Source organism: Zeus faber (genome assembly GCF_960531495.2).
Source record: "Zeus faber genome assembly, chromosome: 3".
Lineage (NCBI taxonomy): Eukaryota > Metazoa > Chordata > Actinopteri > Zeiformes > Zeidae > Zeus > Zeus faber.
This window is the reverse complement of record NC_137190.1, coordinates 14140949-14168705: the sequence shown is the minus strand read 5'-3', so window position 1 is coordinate 14168705 and position 27757 is coordinate 14140949. Positions and strand designations below refer to the sequence as shown.

The 27757-nt window shown below is 45.5% G+C and overlaps 1 protein-coding gene across 1 annotated transcript; it reads right to left on the bottom strand.

Annotated features, from left to right (window-relative positions):
- Positions 1-2125: 2125 nt before the first annotated feature.
- On the bottom strand, positions 2126-27757 carry dnah10 (dynein axonemal heavy chain 10; the record flags this gene model as incomplete). Its single annotated transcript, XM_079997226.1, has 78 exons — positions 2126-2272; positions 2437-2582; positions 2680-2860; positions 2954-3121; positions 3206-3417; positions 3632-3763; positions 3858-4029; positions 4134-4229; positions 4327-4536; positions 4691-4891; positions 5000-5183; positions 5307-5461; positions 5545-5699; positions 5785-5889; positions 5997-6270; positions 6408-6637; positions 6739-7018; positions 7119-7266; positions 7466-7687; positions 7820-8037; positions 8134-8270; positions 8399-8580; positions 8904-9078; positions 9213-9374; positions 9491-9688; positions 9814-9894; positions 10024-10227; positions 10327-10498; positions 10689-10877; positions 10970-11137; positions 11306-11399; positions 11497-11669; positions 11853-12113; positions 12220-12372; positions 12460-12605; positions 12716-12835; positions 13019-13229; positions 13372-13503; positions 13619-13741; positions 13837-13972; positions 14369-14527; positions 14610-14728; positions 14853-15044; positions 15340-15486; positions 15619-15807; positions 16013-16165; positions 16430-16564; positions 16732-16915; positions 16988-17257; positions 17340-17563; positions 17647-17880; positions 17971-18093; positions 18182-18415; positions 18539-18695; positions 18802-19013; positions 19126-19304; positions 19406-19508; positions 19754-19870; positions 19964-20122; positions 20627-21106; positions 21198-21354; positions 21486-21693; positions 21793-21957; positions 22054-22205; positions 22301-22467; positions 22559-22723; positions 22820-22996; positions 23252-23422; positions 23518-23712; positions 23856-24054; positions 24178-24368; positions 24521-24751; positions 24967-25124; positions 25280-25505; positions 25742-25857; positions 26346-26454; positions 26627-26841; positions 27538-27757. The coding sequence occupies 78 exons, from the start codon at positions 27755-27757 to the stop codon at positions 2126-2128; spliced, it is 13845 nt and encodes a 4614-aa protein (XP_079853352.1).

The window sequence follows — 27757 nt, the reverse complement described above, 5'->3', positions numbered from 1 at the left end:
CCGATTGGGCTTATATGCGAAATCCATCCCATCCAAATGTACATATACATACAAGCCATCTGTACATGCATTCAATATAGACTTACTGTTGACTGTATGTTTGTATTAATCAGCAATATACCATCATCCATCATATATATATATATATATATATATATATATATATATATATATATATATAGTATATTTTTTTCATACCTTCTGATTTAGATCGTTAGTTCTAAATAAAGGCTCGTCGCCATGGAGACCGACGTTTAGAAACGACCCAACGCGCCCACAAAGCCACGCGCACGTGACCTCGGTTCGTGGAGCGAAACGTTTGAAACAAACCCTCAGATGTACGAACCGTCCCTGTCCAGCCTCTTCAGAGCCATCCAAACACCTGCTTTACCAGCGACCTTAGACATCCTCCTCACCAGCGCTGCTCCGACACACACACACACACACACACACACACACACACACACACACACACACACGCGCGCACACACACGCGAGCTCATTTAAATTCAGCACTTCCGGTACGCATCCCCTCCACAATAAGTGCGTGCACGCCAAATAGATTACACACAAATAGATGTTCGAAATAGACTGGACTCCAAACTGGAAGAACGTTTATTTAATATTGTTTAAAAAAAAAAAAAAAAAGGAAAAGAAAGACATGAAAGTAAAAGTCACAACAGGATCAGAAGTGTTTGAACGTCTACAATTCGCCGTTTCCTTTGGGATTCATCAAAAGCATTAAACGATCTTAATGGGCCTGTGACGCACATTCCCATGTGAGGTGTCTGGAAGGTTTGAGGTGAATAGGTCACTGAGCTCCCAAAGCTGAGATATAGTGCGGTAATAATATTAACTATGTTACTGTAGATTTATTGCTTCCATGTCATACGGAGAACGAAAATAACGAGTCTATTCAGAGGCCCTACGGGGGAGGAATTTTGTTGATTCCTCCAGCTTGACCAGAGGAGGAAATGTTTAGATTTATGGCAAGACAGAGGCTGAGCGGGCACCTATGGGTTGGGACCAGATATGGTATGTTATCTCTGTACAGCTTTAAAAGCGAGTGCAGAGCGTCGCTTGGCAGAGATTCCATCCGGCTCGGGTCTCTCCTGGACGTCCTAGGCAAGTCTGGTTTGATGCTGATTTGTGTAATAAAACTATTATTTTGATCAAGTCAGCGTCAGCGGTCACTCCTTCATTCTTCAACACATCACATTCACCAAGAAACTACACATGGGATACCTTTTCATGGGGAACCCTGACGAGAGTAGTGTACGGATACAAATGGTAAACTGCTCGTTTCTAGTCATACGACTAGTCATACGTGCTTCACAGTGCGTACCTCACATTCACACATCGACGTCAGCAGCAGCCATGCGAGGGACTTTGAGAGCAGTTAGGGGCTCAGTGCATTGCTCAGGGACAATTCAGTACACTACCGGGTGGAGCCGGGGACCGTATATCCAAACTGCTCAATGCCCTTGTGAGGTAATGACTTGAACAAAACAAATTAAGGTTCAAACACTAATCAAAGGTGTGAAAAAAACAAGCGTGTTCCACATTAACAAATGATGCCCTTAGAGATGATGAGTCTGACATCATAGCTTGCTGCCATTTAGTCATAATAATAATAATAATAATAATTATTATTATTTATTTAAATGAAAATACAAAACTACATTGTGAAATTAGGTGACAATAAGCTGTTGATTTGTGTTCCTGGGGGTTGTGGGGATTCAAACTTCTGTCCAAATGTTGTTTTCTACAGATATTGCTTCTCAATCTCATTATTCATAAACTGCATTCTTTCCTTTTGCACATTGTATTTTCCTTGTGATAACCCCATTTTTGCCCTTTTTCAAGGGTCTCCACACATAAGGATAATACCAAGTGATTGTTTCTTTTATCATTTGTTGTCTGCAAATTAACCCTTTGCAATCAGGGATTTGGTGCCCTTGAAAATTTGGATTGACAACTTTTCTTTCAACCCGTAGATTTATTTAATACGAAAGTAAAACAACTGCAGCATTAAAGTATAGACTGTAACACACAACCAGGATGCCCAGAGTATTCCTCCGGCGTAAAAAAACGGTGTGGGGCGTAGTGAGCCCTCGCGCCTTGCTCAGTCCGCGTTGAGGCAGAGGCAGACGCCCTGCAGCACCCAGTGGGAGATGTGCTTGGTGGTGGACAGGTCGGCCTCAAACACCAGCCCCACCCCCATGGCGTTCCTCCGCATGGACGTGATGTACACTGGTGTCCGCAACGTGTTCTGCCACGCAAAGCGCGTAAAAGGACATCAAGCGGTTAACGTAATTTATGCATTCGGTATAAGAGTACAAAAGGTAAATACACACACAAAGGTAAATACACACACACACACGCGCACGTGTGTGTGTGTGTGTGTGTGTGTGTGTTTGTGTGTGTGATACACACCTGTAATTTCAGCCGGTGAGCCTCAATGGGTATGACCTTGAGGATAGGTAGTGGGACCACTAGAACTTTGGGTTTACTTCTGGCCAAGCAGCTGTTCTCTACGTCCCAGTCGGCTCCCTCCAGATATAACCCAGACACAAAGCAGCCTGCAAACAACAGCAACAACACAAACCTCCATACTTCAGTGTTCTTATGGAACAATAAGATGCCCGCTAACACCTCAATGGGGGCGCCGATTTGTACCCTGAAGCGGTTTCTCCTTCACTTCCTCCTCATCGCATTCTTGTGTGACTTGCGTGTAGAGTGTCGAGCGATCCAGAGGCCAGCCATTCCTCCTGCATGTAGCCTGGACCAGGGCCGTCAGGTAGGATTCTGGGATGTGGAGTCCAGACAGCCACATCACGTTTGGCTCTCCAATATCCACCTGGCAAACACGAGCGGAGTACTTAGTTCATATTACACAAAATAAAGTGCTGAGGATGAATGCCTCGACGTTAAGTGTGTTAAATGTCACTACCCAGGAGCTGTACTGATCTTGCCGCCTCTTGAAATGAATCATCCAGTTTCCAAGAGACTTGACGGTGTCCGGCGCCAACTTCCTCCAGATGGCAGGGATTTGCCCGTTGAAGAGCGCCCGAGCCACTTCATCGAGTTCGTTACTCATCCCCACTTCACCAGCCAGGGCCTGCAAGGCAAAACCCGATAAGTACGCATCGTAACTCGCACAGAAAAGTCGGTTTAGTCTCTTTGCGGCGTGTTCCCTCCTCACCCTGTGCAGCTCGACCAGCGAGCGCCCCATGCGGACTATCAGCTTGTTGAAGCGCTCCAGTTCCTGCAGCAGCACCACGGAGGTTGGGGAGATGTCCAACCCCAACTGCTTGCGGATGACGTCCAGGTCAAACACTTTGGGCAGCTTATCGTGGATATCCTGGGCCACCTGGCTAATGTACTCATCCCTGCTGATGCCTCCTCCGGACTCGCCTGTCACATGTAAATGAGAAGGAAATAAATTAAGCACAACCATCAGTGAGAGGATTTAAGCCACACGTCGAGAACCTGAAAGGATAAGGTTTCATTGAGGAAATGCAACAAGGGTAATGTCCTGCAGCTAAAAAATATATTGGCATGTAACAAAATGGTGAACACAAAGCTATCTGAGAGAGTAAAGACAAGTAGGGATGATATGAGATATTACCAGTTTGAGGCTGCAACTCTATCAGATGGATCCACATGTCTCTGGCGGACTGTGTGTAGTATCCAATCTCAGCATTGGGATGCAGACCAAACACTTCTGGTGTATTTGCCAAAGGTAGGGACTCAATCTCATCTGTAAAAAAAAAAAAAAAAAAGAACAATCAACACTATGACAACACTGGAATTCCCTCCATACACAATGTAAGTAAGCCAAAATAAGGACAGACCGACATATACTTCTTTGACCCCATCGGGAGGAATCTTGTAGTCCACATCCTTGTTGTGAAAGAAGTGGAAGGGCTGGAAGGTGTCAAATATGAAATCTCCTAGGTACTCATCCATGTAGACAGTCAGGATCCTGCGGTCAAAGCTATCTATAGCACGCCCCCCATACATGACCTGCAAAACAGAGCGCACTAAAGATCGGCCAACAAGCACTGGGATTGTGATTATCAGAGAATACAATATAAACGTTGTTGTACAAACAATAAATGTAGCCTAACCTCCCCGATGAGGTATTTCAGACTTGCCCAAGGAATTTTAGTGTCTCCTTGCTTGTCCGCTTTAGTGAGATAGGTATCCAGGATCTCCATACACACCTGGTGAACAGAGTTGGAATGACGATAACGTTCACAGGTCAATGGACCGTCCAATAAGGAAAACGACTTTGCTGTTGACGACTTTGGCGCCACTTACGATGAAGTCGGACTCGTTGAAGTCATAAGGGACGTTCCAACCGATCTTGCCGTACTTGCGTCTCTCTTGCACCACGGCGTGGAAAAAAGCCAGCACGTAGACCAGACTGCGGAAGGCTTGGTGCGGGCACGCCTCCAGGGACTCGTAGGGGATCTTGAAGAATGTGGCTCTCATGTTCAACTTCAGGCCATTAGGGGGCTCCGTCACCACCTAGGCGTTCAAAAACAGAATGTATAGGCAAATCAACAAGAAAGCTTTAATGATTTTCAACTAGCATCTCAGAGATTGCTAGACCTTCTACTTTGTACCAACGATGTGTTTGAATTGCAGGAGTGTTTGAATGATTAGCAGCTGTGTTTTCTACCTTTAGAGATTTCTGCAGTATGCCAATGGGGAAGTCTTTGATGGGGTCAGTGGTGAGCCACAGGCGGTAGTCGGGGTGAGGCTTATTGATCCTCTCCAGTGCCTTCTCCAGCAGCTTCAGCCACTTCACCAGCAAGTGGCAATTCTGAAGCATCAGCCAATGACCACGGGAGACAGCAGTCTCCAGCAGCTGCAGAGCAACCTATACCACAAAAAGAGAGTTGTTGTTTTTTTAATCCAACGCATCTTTCCAAATTGCAATGATTAAATTCAAGGGATTTTGAATGGTCCCATGGTCCAAGTCCAGTACATTCTCTTGGCCCTGCCCCATGGCAAGGAACTTGAGCCTGCTGCCTTCAAAGCCTGATCTCTCTGCTAGTTTCATGAGGTCACTGGCTGGGTCAGAGCCAGGACTGAGGATGAAGACAATGGGGGAGTTTGGTGTGCTCTGTTCATAGATGTTATCAAAGCTGATCACTGGAGGCTGCACATACCTGAGAGGAAAAGGCAAAATGAATACTATGCGGTTAAGCGATCATGCATTTGGCAACTTCTCAAACGACCACAATTACATATGAATACCCCTTTTAATAAGCATGACGTGCAGTACGACTCACTTCTCGCCCATTGTGACCGTGACATAGTCGGTGACAGCTCTGTAGACCCTGTCAAGGCGGAAGCATCGCAACATGAGCAGCTTCTGAAATGGCGTCAGATTCTCCTTGTACTTCATGGGAAAGGCAGCCTGCTCTGGCGCATCCAGGTCATACCACTGGGGAACCAAGGAGCATGCATTAATTCCTCAAACCATTTAGAAAAGCGCACATAGTCATTTTTCTCAGCAAGGACACCCACAGGCTCCCATGCACTTGGGTTTTTCTCCACATCATCAGACAGAGTTCCAAACTGTTCAGGGAAGAGCTCTGCTAGTCTCATTATGTCCTCCCAGCCCTGGTCTGGGATCCATGTGCAAGGCTTTTTGCGTTTGCTCTTCTCCAGGGAGAGATTACCTGTACAGAAGAGGAAAAATTAACAAATTCTCTACGTTCTGTGAACATTTCTGTATTTTGTCTGTTACTGTCTATATCATCTTACCCTTTAGGAAGAACTCAAGTTCCTCCTGAGGGGCCCTCTCCTCTGCCTGCTCAATCTTTATCGTCATATTGAAGGAGAAGAGCAGCTTATGTCTTTCAAACAGACCTTCAAAGAGATGCAAAACAGATCAGTGGGGAAGCTTTGCAATTTTAAAGACTATTTAAATAACGATTGTTTAAAAAAAAATCAGCACTCCTTTCAAGTGGTGTCACCTGTACAGCCATAGTTGTACACATTGTGTGTCAGAGTGTTCATGATGTTCTTCAGCCTCTTAGGCAGGATAGAATCAGGCAGCGATTTCTTCAGCGAAAAGTCGAACACCTCAAGGTAGGAGGCGAGGGAGTACTGATACATGCTGTTAACCAGAGCCATCTCCGCCAGCACAAAGAACAGGATAGCACCACGCTTGGCAGCTGGACGATAGCTGTCCCTCAGCTTATCAATGTCAACCGATGTCTTCTCAGCCAGCTTCAGCTTCTCAAACACCTGAAGAACACACATCCAGGCAGGGATAAAAGACAAAGAGTTTGACGACTATGACGTACATGCACGACCCTATTTGCATGTCATTCCACTCTGTCGTTGTACTGAGAGAGGTGAGGCCTGCTCTGGTGAGGACCCACCTCACTGGCCTTGGACTTTGTCTCCTCCAGTGTGTGTATGAGCTCTGTGTTGTCCAGCATGTTGCCACTGGAGGTGGCCAACTCTCGGAGCAGTGAGTCCTCAAGGTCTTTCAGCAGCTTCTTGTTCTCGCTGGTCTCCTGGATCAAAGACTCACGCTGCTTTTCCAGCTCCTCCCTCTCAAATCCCACAATCACACTAAGCAGCTGGTCCTCCAGGCCCTTAAGAGTGACTATGACCAACACAGAAATGAAAACAGACAGGCAGGGGACTGATTAGAGATAGCAACTCAAATGTGCCATCCTGTAAAGCTAAGGTTTGTTTGCCCCTCACCGGTGTAGTTAATGACCATGGCTTTCCCAAACACAGATGGTGAGTACTTGGGGTTGCTCAGCTTGGTGTTGAGGTAGAGCTTGAAGTTGGGATCGTAGTCCACCTCTTTGTCTCCCAGCACTATGGTCTGCCTGCCCTCCGCTCCTTTCACATTCTTTTCAAGGACATTGTCAATCACAGGATCAATGTACTCGTCCACATCTTGAAAGAGGAAGGGGAAGCCGTACTTTATGGCCATTTCCAGCTGCTTTAGGAAGTCTGGATCACTAAAGGAGGAGATCTGGAAGAAAGGAAGGCCATTTGTGATAACATTTCCTTCCATTTATGAAAGGGCTATTGAAGGAGAGAGACCGATAAAAATATGGTGAAGCTTTTTGTACCCTCAGGTTGCTTTTCTCCTCCTTCTTCTTGATCCAGTTGAGGGCTTGCTGCTGGGGGTCGATGCACATGGGGAAACGGCTGGCTCTGGTGGTGAGGATTCCATTCTGGACGGACAACTCATCAGGAGGCAAACCTTCTGAGCCCCACCTGATACACAACATGCCTCATAGTCAACACAAGCGCAACAAGTGTCCTATTTACATGGAACTGATCTGTAATGAAATGTCTAAACAACTGCAGTGTGTCTGACTTGATGTGTGTCTTCATCATAAAAGGTGCACGTTATTCTTACACTACATGTCCATGCACTGTGTTAATCGTCAGTCTTCAGCACAGTCTTCCACACCTGCTTATCTCAACCTCGTCGGTCAGCAGGTTCTCCACCCTGAAGGGCTGACTCAGGGGGATGCCTCGCTCCTGCACGTCCTTCTCCCACACCTCATACACCATCTCGTTCCTGAAGTCCCAGCTGAACGCTCCTTCGTAACTCAAAAACGCAGAGCAGATTAGACAGTCGCCCAGGAGACGCACCCGCCGCTGTTTCAGCTCCTCCAAATCTAGAGTCCATCTGGGAAAGTGTGGGTGTGGGAGTAGACAGAGGCGGAACACCATAAGGAGGAGGAAAGACGAAAGATCAGGACGTTCACGGTGACACCCATATGAAGCATCGTTGAGAATCCACTCTGCAGGGCGGCCTCACCGCTCTTTCTCGGAGCCCAGGCCAGAAATTAGTTTGTCAGCGGCTATCAGCCTCCTCTCCATGAGCTCAGCCTCCTCTTGGAGCAGCTGTTTCTCCCCCTTGGCTCCCTCGTACTTCTCCCCCAGGGCTACCAGCTCCGTCTGGATTTCACTCAGCTCTGTCTGGATGAGCTCCAGCTCCCGCTTGCTCTGGAAGAAGTTCTTCTCCAGCCGTGCCACCTAAAGCATTCAATTCACACCCAACAACCCTATCATACACACCCACCACTAACAGTGCCTGTACATGGTCAAATTAGCCATTTGTAAATAGACTACCTTTTCTCTTTTGGGCTTTATCTCCTTGGCAACATCACAGTAACCCATTACAGCCTCCACAAACTTAAGCATTCCAGAGCCAGCCTTACTGATGGCCTGCATCTCCTCAAAGCTAGTGTTGAGGTTCTTCAGGAAACCTGCGCAATGAAAATGAATAGCACCAAGTCCCAAGTCAACACGACTATAAGTCATCATCATATTAATGATATTCAAGATGCATTCATGCCTCTTGTTTGATCTCTCATTGACAGCAAAGCCTACATACCCCTTACAGTCTTGACCTGGCTCGGTTGGATTGCATCACAATCCATCTCCATTAGCGAGCGCAGGAAGTTTGCCTCTGACATCATCCCTTTGGCTGCCTTCCAACTTAATTCCTTGTAGCCACGCATCACCAGGATGCATTCACACACCACCTGCACCTGTTTAGGCGGCTTTGCAAAGGATCTTCAGTCCAGTGCAGGGGCGAAACAAACAATCCAGACAGTTAGAGTTCATCATCGAAAATATGATTGTACATGCCATACTTTATGCAGCAAAGAAGGTAATGCATTCCACACAGCTGTGGAAGGCCATGCTCCTTTGAGTGAGTGAGCAACTTGTCACAGCATTGTTCTTGAACAGTCTTTGAAGAAATGGCGTAAACCACTAATCAACCCCAAATCAACCAAATGTACAAATCTTCTACTGGAATGACTTTACCAATCAAGAGTGATTGAAATTCTTTCACCATTCCACAGAGGGTTGTTGAAAGAGGCAGAGGGCAGCACCTGATCTCTGTGACGTCAGACTTGTCCAGGTCCTTCAGGGCAAAGCGGGCAGCCTCCAGAGCTGGCAGAGCCTCGGCCAGGGAACTCTCCGCATCTTTCTTTTCTACGGCTATCACCTTGTTCTGTTCCTCAATCCCCCTGGCCGTGTCTTCTGCCAGAGTCTTCTTCTCCTCAGCTGGGTCATAGGGAAATTGTTTGTAGGATACATTCCAATCTCCTTCTTTTTTTAATTTTTAATCATATACAGTAGGTATTTAAGGAAAACAATTGCACCAAAGTCGCGGCCCTGTATGCTTTCTGTATACTGACCCACAGCAGTGTTCGTGGAGATCTCCTCCAGCAGAATTTCACAGGCAGTAGATTTCTCTGCCAGAACCACTTTCTGTTCTTCAAGCTTGATGTTGAGCTCAGCCAGCTGCTCACCTGCCTCGTCCAGTTTATCCAGACCACCCTCCAGACGCTTACACTGAGCTGTGACAGAAGAGAACATCTAATTTCTCAAAAAAACAAACAAACCAAAAAAAACCCTGTAATAAAAAATCACTCACTTTAAAGGAATCACTTTTTCGCTCACTCCTACTTCTTACCCAAGATGTACTGGTCCTTGTCCTCCAGCAGATTGGCATAGGTGCTGATGAAGTCCAGATAGTTCTTTGGAGTGACATAATTGCTGCGTCTGAGCTTCTGCTGAAACATCAGGCTATACTCTCCCACGGACCCATGAACCATGCACACGTGTGCTATAACCGCTGCCGAATGTGCATCAGGGATCATTGCACTCTCTCCTGCAGAATTACATTGACAAAGTTAAGTATAACTAACACCACTATGTAACACACTATTAACTAACACTCTACTTTTTAATTATTTTTCTCGAGTGTAATGCTGTTAAACATATCAATATACGGACCAAGGAAAGAGTGAGCCACTGCATGTAAGGCCTGTGGCGGCCATGGCAGGAACCAGTCGATCCCAGTGTTGTTCACCAGTCCTGACAGATAAACGTCACGCAAAAAGATGAATACTCACATGAAGGATGATTGTTAACACTCCCATCTAGCCCATTGCTCGGTAACCTCCTTCAACATAGGTGAGAGGAGACTAAAGGCCAATACCTCACCTGGGAAGTTCCTGCAGCGTGTCCTCAGGGTGTCCCCCACTGGGGACATGCCCAAGACTATGTGCAGGTTGTTGGCACTTTTGTTGACAAAGAACTGCCATAAACTCTCTTTGGAAAGTCCTGCTCCCTTTTTCATGGCCTCATCGCGGACCCCATTGAGAACGGACTCCTTCTCATCATCAGGGAACAGCGCAGGGACAATGCCTGTAAATGGAGAGACAGATTGACTGCAGCTCTAAAGCGATCAGGTCTGAACAGCTGACAGATGCATGAGAAGGGGGGGAAGTGGATTTGATATTTAACCAGAGGTCAGCATGTTGTTTATGAGTTCTAGGAAGCCTTCCTCAGCGACGTGTGCGTCGGTGAACAGGAACACTGTCTTCTTGTTCTCAATGCCCAGCTTCAGGTAGAGGTTTTTCAGGTCGTCACGGAGGTTAGACTCAGCATAGCCTCTGCTTAGCATGATCTCAAATACCTGGGAAAAAAATCACATGATAAAACAAAGAGAAAGAGTGTCACAGGAACATTAGTTTGAAGAATTACTGAGGTAGAGTAATCTTTCTACCAAATCTCTGTCAGCATGTGCATCACGTCATATTTCCTGATTCCGTGGGAATCCTTGTAATTTTCGAGTTTCTTTATGGTAATAAATATGGTTTGCAAACCTCACAGTCGGCAGCGAAGGCCGCTAGCTTGGTGAGAGACTGTTTGCCAGAGCCTCCAACGCCAACCAGCAGGGCGTGGCCACGATCCATGCGGATGATGCGGTGCACCCGGGTAAGATGCTCCAGCGCATCATCAAACAGAACCATGTTCATTGGTATCTTATTCTCATTGTACTCCTCTAGAATCTCCTACAGAGTATAAAGAGTACATTGTGGAATGAATGTTTGCAGCAAATATTAACACAATGCAACAATTAAATACCTTAAACAAAGTACAGCACCTGGAAGAGGGCTTTAGAGACATCATAATCCTGTATGTCCTCATACAGTCTTGGTTCGTTCACATTGAGGGCGGTCCTGTAGTCTCCAAACAGGATGGGATCCCTCATGGCCGACTCCAGGTCTGACTGAAAATGTTCAGCAATCAGGTTTTTTAAATGGCCTTGGACCTGTCGGAGGAAAACAGGCAATGCTCATTTCAAAGGAATTATTCAAAGCACAAAACAAATGTTTGAGCTCAAAACACGGATTGGCCCATTGCCATTTAAAGCATAACTATGTAGTTAATCACAAACACAACATTCATATGCAGTCGTATATTCACCGCTCCTTATTACCAAAGCTTTGTCCGTTTCATTGATGAGTCTGTCGTGGAATACGCGCAGGCACTCGTTCCTCCAAACACGCACAAACTGGGTGACTGTCGAAAAACTAGAGGAAACAGACCAGCACAGAGACGGGTTAGAAAACGGACACTTTGCGTTGAAAAGCAATAATAGGTCAATGATGAGAATAAGCCACGAGAGACCTCCCTGGGCCGGTGAGGGTGAGCCCGTTGTAGATACGCGACAGGTCCCTGAGGTTGAAGATGTAGTGAAACTTTGAGGGAGTGGGTGGAAGGCCTTTTATGATGTTCTTGTACAGTTCCAGTGTGCAGAAGGTCACTTTGTCACAAACTGTCTGTATGTTGGCATTGAATGGCTGAAATATTCACAGCAAGTTCAATAAAAAAATTACACCAGAGACACCAAAACAACACCCATTGGATTTCTCAACTAAATGAAACAAAGTAAAACAATCAAAATAACTCAAACTGTTATGCATATAGTATGTAGTAGGATGCATGTAATGTTGTAATTTACGCTAAATATTGAGGCGCCTCACTTTTGTATGTCCTTTGAGGATGGAAGCATAGATGAGGTGAAGCGCCTCCTCTTCGGGGAAAGGGATATTGAAGACGCTGAACAGCGAGATGAAGCGAGGGTCCACCTCATTCCTCCCGCCTCCCGCCTTCCCCATGGCGGCTACAAACCCCAGGTCCTTGAGGACTTTGTAGTTCAGCTCCTTCCCTCTGTCGTACATGCCTCCTCTGTCCAACAGCAGCTTCAGGAGGGCGATAGGCTGCTGGGTGCCATAGTCATCCACCTGTAGGGGAAGGGGACACAGCGCACTCGGTCACGCACGCACAGCAACAGCATGAGAAATGTACAGGTGTCCTAAATGGACCAAGCGGGCAGCTTTGAGAAGGTACCCTCGGCATATTCAGGTCATCCATGAAGACCAGTAGCCTTTTCCCCATGGGTGGACCATATATCTCCTTGGTCCTCTTCTCCACGTTGGCCTCTAAGTTCCTCTGCAGGTCCATTGAGGTGGTCCTCGACGAGAAGTTGATGATGAGGGTCATCTGCAAAACCAAAGGGTAAGCAGACCAAGGGTGGTACAATCATAAATGTAAAAAAAACCCCGTAAAAATCCAAAAAGGTAAACTCACCGCGCTGTCCGCGTTGAGGTTTTTCAGAAAGTTCTGAGTGGTGGCTGTTTTGGAGGTGCCGGACTCTCCCACCAGGACCACTGGTCTCTTGATCTTCACCATTTGCTCCAGCATCCAGCCGGCCCTGGTGGTGTCCACAGTTGGGACTGGAAAGGAGATGCAGGTTTAGCATGGAAGTCAACTAATAGGAGGAAAATAGGAATAGGCAGGTTATTCTTCCCTTTCTTCATAAAAAGCTCACTAAATTGTCCTTTACCTAGGATGTCGATAAATTTAATTTCAGGATCGTGGATGTATTGGCCGATAAGAGAGCTCCAGGGAACCCACTTCTGGTGTACTCCATCAAAATGGAAGTCATACAGTGTTGGTTGAGACCCTGCGAAAAGGAACATGCTTAGTCATTCTTTTTACCTGAAGTAGAATTAATGATTTCCTTTTATTGACTAGTTTTGAGTCTACATGTGTGGGGAAGCATTGAGGTTTCTGATCCCATCGGATCCTGCAGCCCGCAACTGTACAACTGTATTTATAGACATTGGGAATAATCTGCTGTCATCACCTGGGATGTCTCCAGGTCCAGCCCTTTCGTCGTGGACCGTTGTTAAACAGGACAATTTCTTTATGAACTCGTCAAACTTGATCCTGTCTGTGTCCAACAAGGTGGCCCCTAGAGAGCAGCACAGAGCTTCCAGGAAGAAGCTCTCCAGAACTTCTGCCCGTTGGTTCTCGACGTCCAGCAGGGCATCCAACATCATTGACAACTGTGTCACCTGAACACAACACCCACACAAACAAGGAATGTAATAATCTAATAATAACATAATGTCAATAATACAGCCTTTGTTAGATTTAAATGTTTCTATGTATAATGGTAATGGGGACTAATAGTACATAGGTACACAATGAGCTCACCATATTCAGATCTGTCTGGGGGACAATGGTCTTCAGCTTCTGCCCCTGTTTGCCATCAACTACACCCTCCACTATCATATCGATGGTGGGGGGCACATATTTTTCAAAGAGTTTGTTTAGAACTTCTTGTTCCTAAAGACAACAAAAAAAACAACAGAAAATAGAGAAGAGGAAATTAATGAAAATAAAAGTCAAATTTACCTTTAATAATGAATAGCTTCGCTTCATATTTGTTTGTTTCTCATACCTTTTCAGGTCTCTTGTGAACCCATCTCTGCCAGAACGGGAAATATCGTAGATTTTTGGGGTCAACAAACACCATCCCACAGCGAGACACGGTGGCAGGAGAGGCATACTGCAGATCTCCAACCTGGAACGAACAAATGGCAATGGTACATTTCAACAGTAAAGTTCTGATAATATCAAACATTTTAACAAGTGTGCGAGGTTGGGAACGACACAGACCTCAAAGAGCAGAGCGCAGTGCGCCTGCAGTCGGATCCTCTCCCCGTTGGCCAGCGTGAGGAGCCGGTTGTCATCCATCACCGAGTTCATGTTCTCCACCCAGAGAGCGTCCACATCCCCATCGAATAGGATGTACCTGTGTGTTAAATATTATCTCTATTATCCCGACTTTACTAATTGGTTGTTTCTAGGAATGGAGCTGCAGGAATGCTGAAGTTGAAGAATGACTTATTTGGATGTTCAAGTAATTTAATTCATTCAGTCATTTTGAATATGGAATGGTCTCTTGTAGAGGAGTAGAAGAGACCATTGTGACAAACTCCCCTATGTATGTGTGTGTGCCAACCAACTTTATAGTGCGTAAAGGTTGCAAAATACGATCTTGATTTTGACTGATTATGTTGCACTAAATGAATGTATCAATGTGAAATTCCAACTAATTTACAAATATTAACACAATCTGCACCAGAAAGGAATGTATCGCTGCACAAAAAATGCATTGTGGGTCTAAGGAGAAGGTCATTCTCTTAACCTTCTCTCCTTCTTGTCCGTCGGCCTGTTGATGTCTCGGAATATGTTTGACAGTATTCCATCGGTCCAGTCTCGAGTGACAGGGTCCAGTATCCCGTAGAGCTCTATCACACTCATTGCTTTGGGGTTCAGGGCATACACCTTGGTCACCAGTGCTAGCCTGTCGGTGAGAGGATGAAACAAATATCAAGATAAGGACATTTAATATTAAATATGTGCAGCTGATATGAAGCAACACTGACTTGGTCTGTGCTTGGCATAATGTGTTGATCACAACGGATTTCCCGCCGCCCGTCGGGCCCACCACCATGGTGGTGTGCCGGGTCATCATGGTCTCATACATCTGCACGACCTTATCCACCTGATGACACAAATAGCGTGAAGACATAAAACCATCAAAATGCACTCATCTCGTTACAGAGCTAGCATATCGTTTTTCAGATTAAACTCCAAAGTATCCTGAAAAGTTGAGGCTATCTGGTCACCTGGTCGGCAAGCATGAGGTATCTGTTCTCCTGTAGAGTCTGTTCCACAGAGTCGTTGAAGCTGGGATAGCGAACGCGAGGGCAGTCGAGCCCGGGAAACAAGTCCGAGATCAGCCCCAGAAACAGAGGAACGTCCTCAAACACAAACTTTGGCAAGTTCATGTCCCTGAGCGCACGCATCAGCACCACATCCTGGGAGACAGATGTGTCAAAAAATAACGTTGAGTGACAATTCAGAGAAATGTTCCAGGAATTTTCCAGAAAAGTACTTGTCATCGTTAAAACCCATTACAGAACCAATCAGCTGCCTTTTAACCAAACGACAACCAAGCCAAGTGCTGTAGCGTGATACTAAATAAAAACAAAGGAAAGTTGTTTCATCTGTAGGACAATTAATGATCCTACATTCACATTAACAGACAAAACCCCAAAATGTGGGTCTATGACTCAAATGAAGACTTTCAGGAAAGGCACTTTTGATTCCTACCTCATTAATGTCTGGTGAGCCTCTCTTCAGTTCTCCTGCCATCACCAACACAGACTTAAGAGCACGGAGGCCAAAGTCATAGTGAGACTGCTTGGACAACTGTTCACGGGCCAGTTTGTACAGAACTGTCATCTTCTTTGCCAGAATCTAGATTGGAAAATAGGAAAATTATCTTTTAATGCTTGATTCACTTTCCAAACATTTTACTCTTCACTTAATTATTGTGATTTTCTCTCTGCAAAAAAAGAAAAAATGTGTGTGTGGGTGTGTGTCCCTCACTTTGGCCAGGAGGAAGCCCTCAGAGAAAAGCATGATCTCACAGATCTGCTGCAGGTCGGGCACAATCACCACCACTGGTCTGAAGAGAGCTTTGACAGATTCCGGCAGCTCCGTTCGCCCTGCATAGCCCGGATTCATCGTTATGAAAATTCCCATGCGATCATCCAAGCTGATCTCCTGGCCCTCAAACTGAAATGCAACGTGGCAGCAGGACAGTTGTGAAGGACAAATCCTTTCATTTGATTTCTCTTTTGCATATAGTCCAATTAAAGAAAAAAAAAAGTTGTATTCTTAATTGTTGAATTAGTGGCATATGTGATATTCCCCAGCATGCAGTTGATAGAACGTTGGCGCATCCATCCCTCATCTTGCATTTCATGTACATTTGGCTTACAGGGAATCTTTTAAGGTGCCAAATGAGGGCATTGCGGATGGTCTGGATCTGGGAGGAGATGACGGACAGCACGGACGCCTCAATGCGGTTGAACTCATCGAAGCAGCCCCAGGCTCCACACTGGGCTAGGCCTGAAAAGATCTTCCCAACAGCCTTCAAGCAAAGAGCAAATAGACGTTAGTGACCGTTACAATTGAAAGATAACATTATTTAAGGGTCATTTGTCACCGCACATGGTCCAAGATAATTTTGGGGTGTTTTTCCACTCAGCTAGCCAAATAAAGTTGTTAACGGATTGGTGTAATACCTTAGAGCTTTTGAATATTATGTCTTCATACTGCACATGGTGCACATTACAACTATTTTACAGACGACGAGACCTTGGAGCCTGCGGTGGCGTGTGAAGAATCCTCTCACCATGTAGTCCATGCCTTCTCCACAGTTAGTAACCACACAGAGTAAGCCTAAGGCCTTGGCCAGATCTTTGGTGGACTCTGTTTTTCCTGTTCCAGCTGGTCCGGCAGGAGCTCCACCCAGGTACATGGAAAGAGCCTGAGACACAAAAAAACACATGCACACAAACACACACACACACACACACACACACTACTGAAATTACTGGATGTTATCACTAGCAGTCGTTGCACAGGAAAGTCTTCCTACTGAGAGTTTCTCCCACTTCCAGTTAGTATTTCTGTGTATTGCAATATGGCCCACACCTGTGTGAGGGTGAGGTAGATGCGGTCCGTCAGTGGGGTGATGACCAGGCGACCGTTAAGTCCCATGTACTCGTACCCATAGGAGAAGGTAGCGCTGCACTGACGCACATACAGATCGTCTGGTTCCTGATCCCAATAGAACCTCAGCTGGCTCTCCCACTCAAACTCATGGGCATCCATGATACTGGAGAAAGAATTCAGCAAGTAAAGTGTGGTAATGTAAAGAGTAAAATATAGTAAAACTAACGTATCTTACTTGTCCCTAACGAAGCTGTCAACGATGTCTCTGGCGTGCACGTCGATGATCAGGATGGTGTTGATCTTGCGTCTGTCGTTCTTCTTCATGGGCAGCGTGATGCGTGTCACCAGATCGTCAATCTGCTGGTGCAGTTGTTTGGCGTAGAGCTTCAGCGCCTGCTTGTCCCCTTTCTTGCCTTTTCGAAAGATGTCCTCCACCTCCCAGGTCCACCACACCTGGTTTCCTGCCAGCACCACCATGCCCTGGTACAACAGCATCCAGTCCACCCTGCAGGGAGACAGTGCGGTGTGTTTACACCGTCTGGCGTGGACGTCCACCTACCGAGACCCAGATCAGTCACTCTGCATACCTGGGCCTGTCTTCACAGTAGCGGAAAATGGCTTCCTTGGTGATGAGTCGGTTGGTCCTCTTCATCTCCTGCAATACTGCAGTCATCCAGTCCTCCACTCTGCCATCTGCCAGGATGGGCTTCCTGAGCTCCATTACCTCCCCTTCTGCAGACACCAGTGCTCCAGCGAGTGTCTCCCCATTGTTTCCCGTGTCAAACCTCAGCGACGCTATGTTGTCATACATCTTAAAAGCAGGAACCAGAAGAATCAGAGGGATATGAGGTGAAATGCAATTTGTCATACAGGCGTGTAGCAGCGGTCCCGTACCTTGATCATGTGTTCTTGGACACAGGAGGGGTCGCTGCTTCCCAAGATGCTGAGCAGCTCGTCGTCCGAGATGAAGAAGAAGCGGGGGAAGGCATTGCGCTTGGCATCCAGGTAGTCGTTGAGACTCTTCTGGCACCTCTCCAGGCCATCGCTGAGACCCTGCAGCTCTGCCAATCGATTGGGAACCAGGCAGCAGCGCTTGATGCCGAGGTCCTTCGCCGTGTCATTCATTATCTGCAGTGGAACGTGGCACATACGGCTCTATGCGTGTCCGGTCCTAATGTGACATTGTGTTTTTTCCTTTCATCGGGCAGTGACACTCACTTTTTTGAACATTTTATCAATGTTGTCAAATTTCTCTGCTTCCACTGGCAGCTGTGCACGAATGTCTCCACCAATAAATATGCTCTCCAGGTACATCCACTTGCGTTGCACAAGCATCCATACCTGTAGCGAAATAATTAACAAAAAGACCTCGAGCACAGACGTTAGAGCTGTCAGAGTGCGTTTGGATGGCGTTGCTGTGGTTGCTCACCTCTATGACCTCACTGATGAGGGACAGGTTTTTCTCCCACTCCTGAACAGTGCTCAGGAAGGGTCCCACATAGCGACTGCCTGCCATGCTCTGCAGGTTCATGGCATTGTCGTCCAGGCTCTGCAGGATCTCGTCCACAGCCCCCAGGATGGAGCCCCGCTCCTGGGTGCCTTTAAAGTAGCGCTGCACGCTGAACTTCATGCTCTCCCAAGTCTCCACCACCTCCTTCACTCCCTACTCCCACACACAGACGCACGCGCACACACACACTAGTACTCAATGGTTGAGATGAACAATTAAAACTCACCCTGACCCTCAAAACAATTCTAAAGGCAATTCTAAAAATAGGGAACCCGCCTTCTCAATGCTGAGCTCTTTGACAGCGGATGTGACAATGTCACCAATTTCGTTGCCATACTTGTGCAACTCCATGGCAAACATGTTTTCTAGAGTGAAGGTGTCAAGATTCATCTCAAAGCGAGTTCCAGTCCTCTCCATTAGTTCCCGCCAGTGTCTGCGCAGAAAAACAAAAATGTTGTAAATAGTAAATGCAGTGCAGTCGTCCAGGACTAACCGCAAAGAAGACGCGTTACGGGTCGTGTGTCTGTCCAGAGGCAGACCTTTCTCTGAGCGCCTCATTCTTCAGATCCAGCAGAAGGGGCAGGGACTCTTTAAACTCTTTCATCCGGCCCTCGAGGAAGAAGGCCACAGGCAGCGCCCGAACGTCTTTTGGCAGCTTCCTCAGATGCTTGATGAAACCCTCCACGCCTTCCTGCAGCAGCTGTATATTTAAATGTATCCACAGGATCTGAGACCACTCTGCCTTAGCAGTCTGAAATGGAGAAAAATACAAATAGGTATTGCATGTAGATTATGTAATGATAATAGTAAAAACAGATAACCAAGAAACACAAAGAACAGTACGCCCTCTGGCAAACTCTGACCTTCTGAGCTTTGTATATCTCATAGACCTGCCTCAACCCGTTCATTTCTCTCTGTACGTTGGACAGCTCTGGATACATGGTTATTGGCAGGTCAAACAGCTTTTCAGCATTGCACAACTCCTGCCGCTCTGACTCCATCTTTGCTAGTTCCGAATCATACGTGCCCATGACGGACAACCCTACAAAAAAACAGGAGGAGCAGTATCATTGAAGAATCTTACAAAATATATGACTGATTACAATTTCAACTCAAAAGCATCGGGCTTCAACCCAACAATACCATGCTCCAAATCGTCCCCGACAGCTCCAGGTCCATGCATTTTGAAGCTCTCTGCGAAGACGGATAGCTGCTGATTGAACTGCTGAATTTGTTCCTTTGCGGTCTGCATTAGTGATTCACAAAACAGAAAGATGAGGACTCTGTAACTTAGAGCACAGTTGTTGGTACATAACAACTTATTATAAAAATATACAGTATATAACTTACAATATGATATAATTTCTAGTTAATTGATAATTGATATTTCCCCAGTTCTTTGCCTCTGTATATGTGTGAATGTTGAACGTCATGTGAAGGATTATTATTTTTTATTTATTTTTGGAGTGGAACTACGTTAAGCAGTTGTACCTCAGTGAAGGTTTTCTTGACCCGGCCTAAACTTCGGTCCACCAGTTTGGACTCCGTTAGTAGTTCCCTCCACATATGGTCAATAGTGGTGACCAGTTGTAGTTCCTCCTCTGTTACCTACACAGACAAAGAGCAGCAACGTCACTTTATCCAGGGACACTGAGAATCAATAAATCAAACCGATGCAAACTGTTGGCTGGATCATAATACCTCTATTTCGTACATGGCCAGGGTCCGGTATTTCTCTTGGATATCGGTGAACCTCATCTCCACGGTTAGAGACTTGTCCCTGATGTTTGAGATAGTGCCGAGCACACATTTCAAGTCTTCCAAATTGTTGGGGGTCGCCTTCAGGCTCCCAGAGAGGCTCTGTTCATTGACATAAACATGGGGGTCAAATAGATATTAATTTAATGGTTAAATTTCATATCCAATCAGATAACATTGCGCACGTCTTCTGATCTGTAACACTGAATAGACAGCATTGCAGGTTTGATTCCCGCCTGGGGCGCTGTTGGCACCGTGCTCCGGGCGGGTTATCTCCCAAATAGGAGCCTTTCTGTGTGGAGTTTGCATGTTCTCCCCGTGCCCACATGGGGTTTCCTCCACCTAACGTCAGTAAGGACCCCCACCAAAAAAAACCCAAAACATCATCGTCTGACCAGCGATGGACACTTGTCATCTGCCGAATGCTGCCCACTGCTCCTGGCTGCCCCCTGGGGGAAGGACAAGCCAGGATGGGTTAAATGCAGAGGCCTCATTTCACCGGCCACCATCCAAAGCATGTGTGTGTGCATATGTTGTAGTGTGGTGTGTTGCGTGATAATTAAAGATTCTTCTTCTTCTTCTTCTAATAATATTCTGGTCCAATACCGTAAATTCATCTCTCAGGCGGAAGAGGTCTTCTCTGGCAGACTCGTTGAGCAGTCTGCCGAGGGAACTGATCCAGACCAGGATGTTCTCCTGCACCATATGAACCAAAGGAGCCAGGTTCAGATGGATGATGTGCTCATCCTTGACCTGAGATTCCTTCATCACCTCCAGGTTGGAACGTGTGTAGAACTGTAGCTTGTCATCGTACATGACACAGGGCGGCTTTTTGGCAGCAAACCTTTCAATGGCAATGTTTTTGTCCAGCTTCCAGAGGGGTGAGTAGTGCTTCCAGCTATTGAGGTAGCGCAGCACTGAGTAGAGCAGCTGCTGGATGTTCTGCGCCACTATCATGGTGTGCTCGTTTATTTGCGGATGCTGGAACACTTCGCTGTAAAATGTGAACACAATTGGCTCATCGTCTCCGCTCCCCTGATGTGGAGCGCACTCAATGCAGGTTTCATGCATCCAACGCACAAACCACTGAAGAAATTTGGGACGAGAAACGAAACAAGATTAAGTCACAGTGTCATTATCACATTAAAGTTGTTATTCAAAAGAAAAAAAAGTCCACCTTGGTACTCTCCACACAGTTTTTGATACAGTTCATGATCAACTTGTAGATCTCATTGATTTTGGGCTGCAACACAATAATAGGCACAGCCAAGGTGGTTTCAACTTGGAATCGTGGCGTGTCGCCCAACAGGGCCGCGTTAAAGTACTGAATGTTCCTAAAGGAGAAAGCAAATAGGAGGGGGCGTTTACTTCCTGGGACAGTAGTTCAGTAATTCAAAGCTGAGATTGATTGCTAGTGCTCCAAGGTATTGTTCACATATTACATTATTAATTGTTCAGAAATTACCTCAACACCATCTTAACCAGCGAGTTGAGCACCTTGCGTTCCATGTAGGCATAATACCGAGCCATGTGCTTGGCTTTTCCGGTGCTGGTTTGCATGATCAAACTTTCCATCTTGGTGAGAAGAGGCCCGATAGCTGAGTATTTCATACTTAACAGACTCAAATCCTTCAATCTCTCTCTCTCGATATGCTCAAAGAACTCTTTCACACCTTTAAACAACAATGATACCAGAACACAGGTCAGAAGAACCTCAGAAGAACTTCATTTCCTTGTATCTCTCATTGGCTATATTTTCTTTCACAATTTACCTGGTAATTCATTGGGTTTAATTAGTGTAGGAAACTTGAAAAGGTTGGCCATCTCGATGGACTTCAGCTTGACGTCAATATCCATTTCATTCTTCCGAATCTGATTCACAAGTGACTGAAACTTAGATATGGCCAGGTTTCCACGTTTGATGAACTCACTAATACCTTAAATGGAAAAAGATATAATGTAAAAAATAAATGTTTACACTTTGTACAACAGACTGTGAATGCACGACAGTCACAAAAGGGCCAGGAAAGTACCCAGGGAGCGCCAGTTGAGTCTCTTGTATCCATATTGCATTGCTTTTCGAAGGTTCTTCATGTGCTCGGCCAGCAGGATGAACTCTTCATCGTTCAGGCTGTCCACCAAGGTGGAGTAGCTGTCCACCAGCTTCTTCAGATCATCTGTAAATCTAACATAGATACACCATTGGCAATAACAACACATCTTACATTGGTATTGGAATTGTCCCGCATTACGATTGATTTTTTTTTGGAGTAATAATACCTGAGGTATCTATCTTCCTGCTGAGCCACATCGCGGGCCAGATCGGGTACAGAATACCCCAGTTGCTCCAAGTGCTTGGTCTCTGCAATGATCTCCTTGAGGTCTGGACCAAAGTTCACACCAAAGATCACATTCCTCTCCAAGCCCAGTTCAGCTGTTACAGCCGCCTTAAATTCAGAAACGTCAAGAGAGATGAATTAAGTCCAAATGGATGTTCTTGGTGGCCAGTGACTAGCTGGGTAAAAGAGGGAGACAGACCATGTCGCTCAGGCACTGGCTGCCCCCAGAACTAGTGGTCATGGTAAGCAATGACTTTTCCATCAGGAACTCAAGGTTCTGCTCCATTTCACGTCGCCATTTATTGTACTTCTGCACCTCGTAGTTTCTCATTTGCATCCCGACTCCCAGGTATTTGGCCTTGGCCTAAATGTGACAATAACAAGATGTATAATAGAAAAAAAAGACGGCTGCTGAAATTGAGACTGAATATTCATATCAATGCATAGTAGCTGCTCGGACCACTTTGCCCTGCTCACTCTCCAGCATGTCACCCATCTCCAGGAAGCGCAGGATGGTGCTTTTGATGTTGTGGAAAAGCGAGCGCTCCCAGTAGATGGCTCCTGACAAGGGAGGGTGGTTCTTATTCAGCGGAGGGTTGCATTTGTTGGCCTCAAAAGTCCTGTTTATGCTGTCCACCTACAGCAAATGAACAAGACAGACCAATATCAGGCTGCAATACAGGGTCATAATAATAATAATAATAATAATAATAATAATAATAATAATAATAATAATAATAATAATAATACTACATCTTAAAAGTCAAAATGACGCAGGCTTTATGGACACATTCAAGTTTTCACACAAGACTTGGACTCACAAAGTTTTACATTGTAATTTACATGCAAATAAAAATGTAATTTAAAAATATGTTTGTTTCATTGCAACAACCTCTTTGCAGTACTGAGCCAAGATATCATTGAACTTCTCCATCATTTGCTTGTTGATGACTTCTCTGGATCGGATGTGTTTAAACTTCAGGAGCATGTCGAAGGCAGCGGTCGCAGAGCGCAGCGTCTTAAAAGACTGGTCAATGAAGTGGATAGCCTCCCCTTCGATAATCTAAAAAGGAAACATGCCCAAGATTAGAATATTAAGTATGTCTGACAACTTATTGATAACAAATATATATCCATTTTTTCCTGTGTTGCACTCACCTGAACTTTTGTGTTAAATTCTTGCATTATCATTTTCCAGTTGGTCATTTTGGAAATTCTAAAAGGGTCAAAGTTGATGTCCTCGATAGGCACGACCAGTCGATCCACCCAGCCCAGCACGTCATCAATGCGTTTTGGCTCACCAGTCACCGCCTTCAGCTCTGGACCGAATATGTTGTAGAACTCCTCCAGGATCTATAGGGCACAAGGCCCAGGTAAATGCGTTTATCACAAAATGCTTTTTTACCTTATTTAAGAAAGATGTAAAATAAATCAACAAGAAACTATAGAGAAGAATCCAGTGACAACATGGTGGGTGGGTCTTTGTCTTTACTTACCAGCAGGACGTTATACAGGTCCTGGCAGACGGAGGCCATATAATCAGTCTTCTCGAAAAGCCTCTTCCTGTCAAACTCCCAGCGAGGATCCCTGTCGGAGGCCTCGATCTTGGTACGCACCTCTAAGTAGCACGTCTTCCACTTGTCCAGAACCTGCTTACCATCCTGCACTTTGTCTTTGGCCACGTCCCTAACATCTCTGTTCATATGACACACGTATCGGTGGTTTGAAAAAGGTGACAGGCAAACTTACACGTCAGATCTGAAACAACTCAAGTAAAAACAAAAAGTGAAACGCAGGCAAATCGCTGAGGCCACGTACTTGAAGAGCAGGCGGACGTTGATGATGCGAGCCACGCGCTCGGAGATCTGCCAGGCGATGCGCTCCATCAGCGGGACCATGCGCTCGTCCTTGTTGTAGTGACTGGAGATGATCCACACCATTCTTAGGCTGTTCATCATCAGTGGAATGGTCTCCAGGATCACGCCGAAGCCCGCTCCCGTAGCCAGGTTCTGTGACACATCGAGGGATAACTTGAAAGGAAACCATCCTCCCTACACACATCGATGGGGCTGGATAGTGTGTTTGCGTGTGTAAATTAGAATGCGGATGTTCTGTGTCCTTTATACATTTTATACATAGTTGCAACATAGACATGTCTCACCTTGAAGTGCCTCTCCAGCGTGCTCAGGAAGCGCACGTTCTCCGCCGATTCCAGGTAGTACTTTGTGAGCTCGGTCACGGTCAGTTCCAGGTTCTGGACGGTCACCGGGTCCGCTTGGGTCATCACCTCCAGGATCTTCTTAACCACGGGAAGTTTTATCTGCTCATTCAAAGCACTCAGGATGGCTGTGCGCTCCCGCCAAAAATCAATCTCAGCCAATGGACCAGGAGACTGAAACCGAATGGTAAATAAGGTTTTTGGAATGGCTTATAAACAAATGATCATTTATGACATTTGTTTATGTGGTGTGGGGGTGGTGTGGTTGAAGCAGCCACACTCTTCTAGGGTCTGGGTAATTGGGGCCGGGATCAGGGTGGCTGTACGGCTGTTGCTCGCTAGAGTAAACAATGAGCAACAGGTGAAAACAGGTAAAAAGATTTAGGAACCTGGGGCGCTTTGGTCTTCTGCTCTTCAATGACAATGGTAATCTGAGTCTGCCAGTTCATCACGCACTGTTCAAGCTTCTCCACCACCTCAGGATTGGCCAGCAGCACGTGGACCTCAGGTTCCAGGCCCAGATCAGGAATGTGCAGCTTTATCTCACCTTTTCAAAGAAGATTAACTGTGAGAGAAGCATAGTCCGGGGCCAATGTGCTGTCTGAAACGTTCCCCCTTTTCTGTCACAACCACCGGCAACATCAATCGGGCCAATCGGCTTTATGTCTAAAGATGACAAGAAAAACAAGGAAAAGAACGCACCATCAAGCTGCTCCAGAGTTCTGTGGATCTGGTGTAAAAACTTGTAGGTGCTGTTGAGCATTTCGTCTCGGATCATCACCAACCCCAGGGATTCCATTGGGGCGTCTTCATCGTGCTCCTTGGGGTATTCTCTGGGCGCCTCCTCTAAGGGTGCAGCCCCTGGTTCAAAACTTCCCGCCTCCAGCTCTGGCTGGTTAATAGAGAGCAAGGGGATGCACGCATGCACCTGAGAGGAGAGACATCACAGCAACACAACCTTAAAAAAGAGGCATTATGTTGCAAATTACAATGGTCTTTTCAAGTCATTTTTAATTTTAAATATCTGTTATGCTTGACATGTTTGTATTCGGATATTCCTCAAGACAAATACTATATTTTAGATCTCTATAAAACTGATAGCCAATCTCAGCATTCACGCATCTCTGATTACTCATGATTCTGGTGTTTGTGCTTTCCACACACATGGTTGTGGATGTCCTTCAGCATAACCAGGGAGTGTCCATTTAGCACGCCCATCTCAAGCATCTGCGGCATCACGTCATTTGCTTCATTGATGTCAGAAGGCTCAAAGATGGTATCTGGAACAGGCACAGCAAAGCTACCGTTTATATCCGGCATTTATACTGAACTACAGTCAGGATTATTTTAGAGTCGCCTGGAGTAGTTCAAGACTAATAATTCTGGACTAATAATTAAAGAAAAGTAATGAGGTAATGACTGAGAACCATTCACTGAGAAATAGTCATGATCCTTGAATTTCTCAGTCGAAATTGATGACCCTAACATGAAATAGTTTATGATATTATTTTTTTTATGAAATGCATTTTAATTGTTTGATTTAGTTTATTATTATTATTATTATTATTATTATTATTATTATTATTATTATTATATTGCTAATGTATATTGGTGAATTTACACCTGTATTTTATGCTTTACGGCTTTCCAAGATGTATGTCAGGGCTAAAGGGGTTCATAAACCATAATTTAATATTTTTGAACGTGAGATGCATGCAAATTGCCGCAATCTTCCTTCTTTCTGTGGTACTGGGGAATCCATGTGTACCTTTTGTCTTCCGGAGAAAGTATAGCACATTAGTGGCTGTGAATCTCTCTGGAAGATTGTCCACAGCAACATGAAGCTCAACGTGGTAAATCACCTGGATCTCCATCATCTGAAAACACAAAGACACATTGTCAACAGAAGCAGTGATTACAAGTCTCCAAAGGACAAATAATGTGTATAATCATACACACTTCCACATTTATAATGATTTATACTGTAGGCAAACATCCATCTCAATACCACAATGTATGCAAGGATAAAGAAAATAAGTACAATCTCACAGTGTCATGCGGCTTCTTAGCTGTAATTTCCAGCTCAATTTTGACAGCTTTATCGGCCGGAAGTTGAATGCCGTCATCCGGACCAGGGGAACGGTTCTTCTTTTCTGAAGTCTCACTTTCTTTGGCCGTCGCCTCTGCGGCAGGTATTTCCGGGGGGCGTCCCTCAGACTCTGCAAGATTGGCCTCATCCCCATCTTCTGCAGGCTCTGGTGCATCTGTGTGAAAAAGAAAAAGAAAAAGAAAAAGAAAAACAAAAATATATATATATATATATACTGTATCGGTATCTGTGTGTGTGTGTGTGTGTGTGTGTGTGTGTGTGTGTGTGTGTGTGTGTGCGCGTGTGTGTGTGTGTCTGTAAGAGCCACTCTCAGGGCTACATATAGGGATGGCCATACAAGTATACATGTTCTCTGTTACAGCACTTAAGTACATAATCCATCTGCACTAGCTTAAGTACACTCGATTTTAGAGGCTTTTTGCTTACTCCACCACATTCCAAAGCAAATATCAACACTTTTTACTCTACTATATTTCTAACAGTCACATTACTGTTTTTTAAATAGATAAGAGAGATAGATCGAGAACTGCATAAAACTGCTGATTTGGGATTGCTCATCATTAGGTCCATATCCTTGTTAATGACTGTGACACCAGCTAGACTGTATTGTAAATTATAATGACGATATGCATGAGTGATCCGACAGGGAAAAAAAAGGTTCACTTGGCACTTTATTTTATTTATTATTTTCTTCACTAGGCACTTCATACAGGATATGATGTGATATCGATACGAAGCACTTTTACTTTTCGGTAACGACTTCAAGTACATTAAATAGCAAGTATTTATTTTTGCTGAAGTCGTTGAGTGTGTTTTGGGGTGTTTGCACTGAGTTCAAATAGTAACGCACCGGCGACTACTTGGATCTCCTCTTCCTTGACGCTTCTGAAGAACAGCAGAGCTGACGCGGCTTCCTTCTCGCTGACGCTGTTCAGGAACTGGATTATCCTCGCCTCCTCTTCCCCGTCTCCCCGCCGGAGCAGCTCTTGGAAACAGTCCGGGCTGGGTAAATACAAACAGTCGCACACGCGGTTCCGAATCCACTCCACTCGGGCATCGTCGTGGACCAT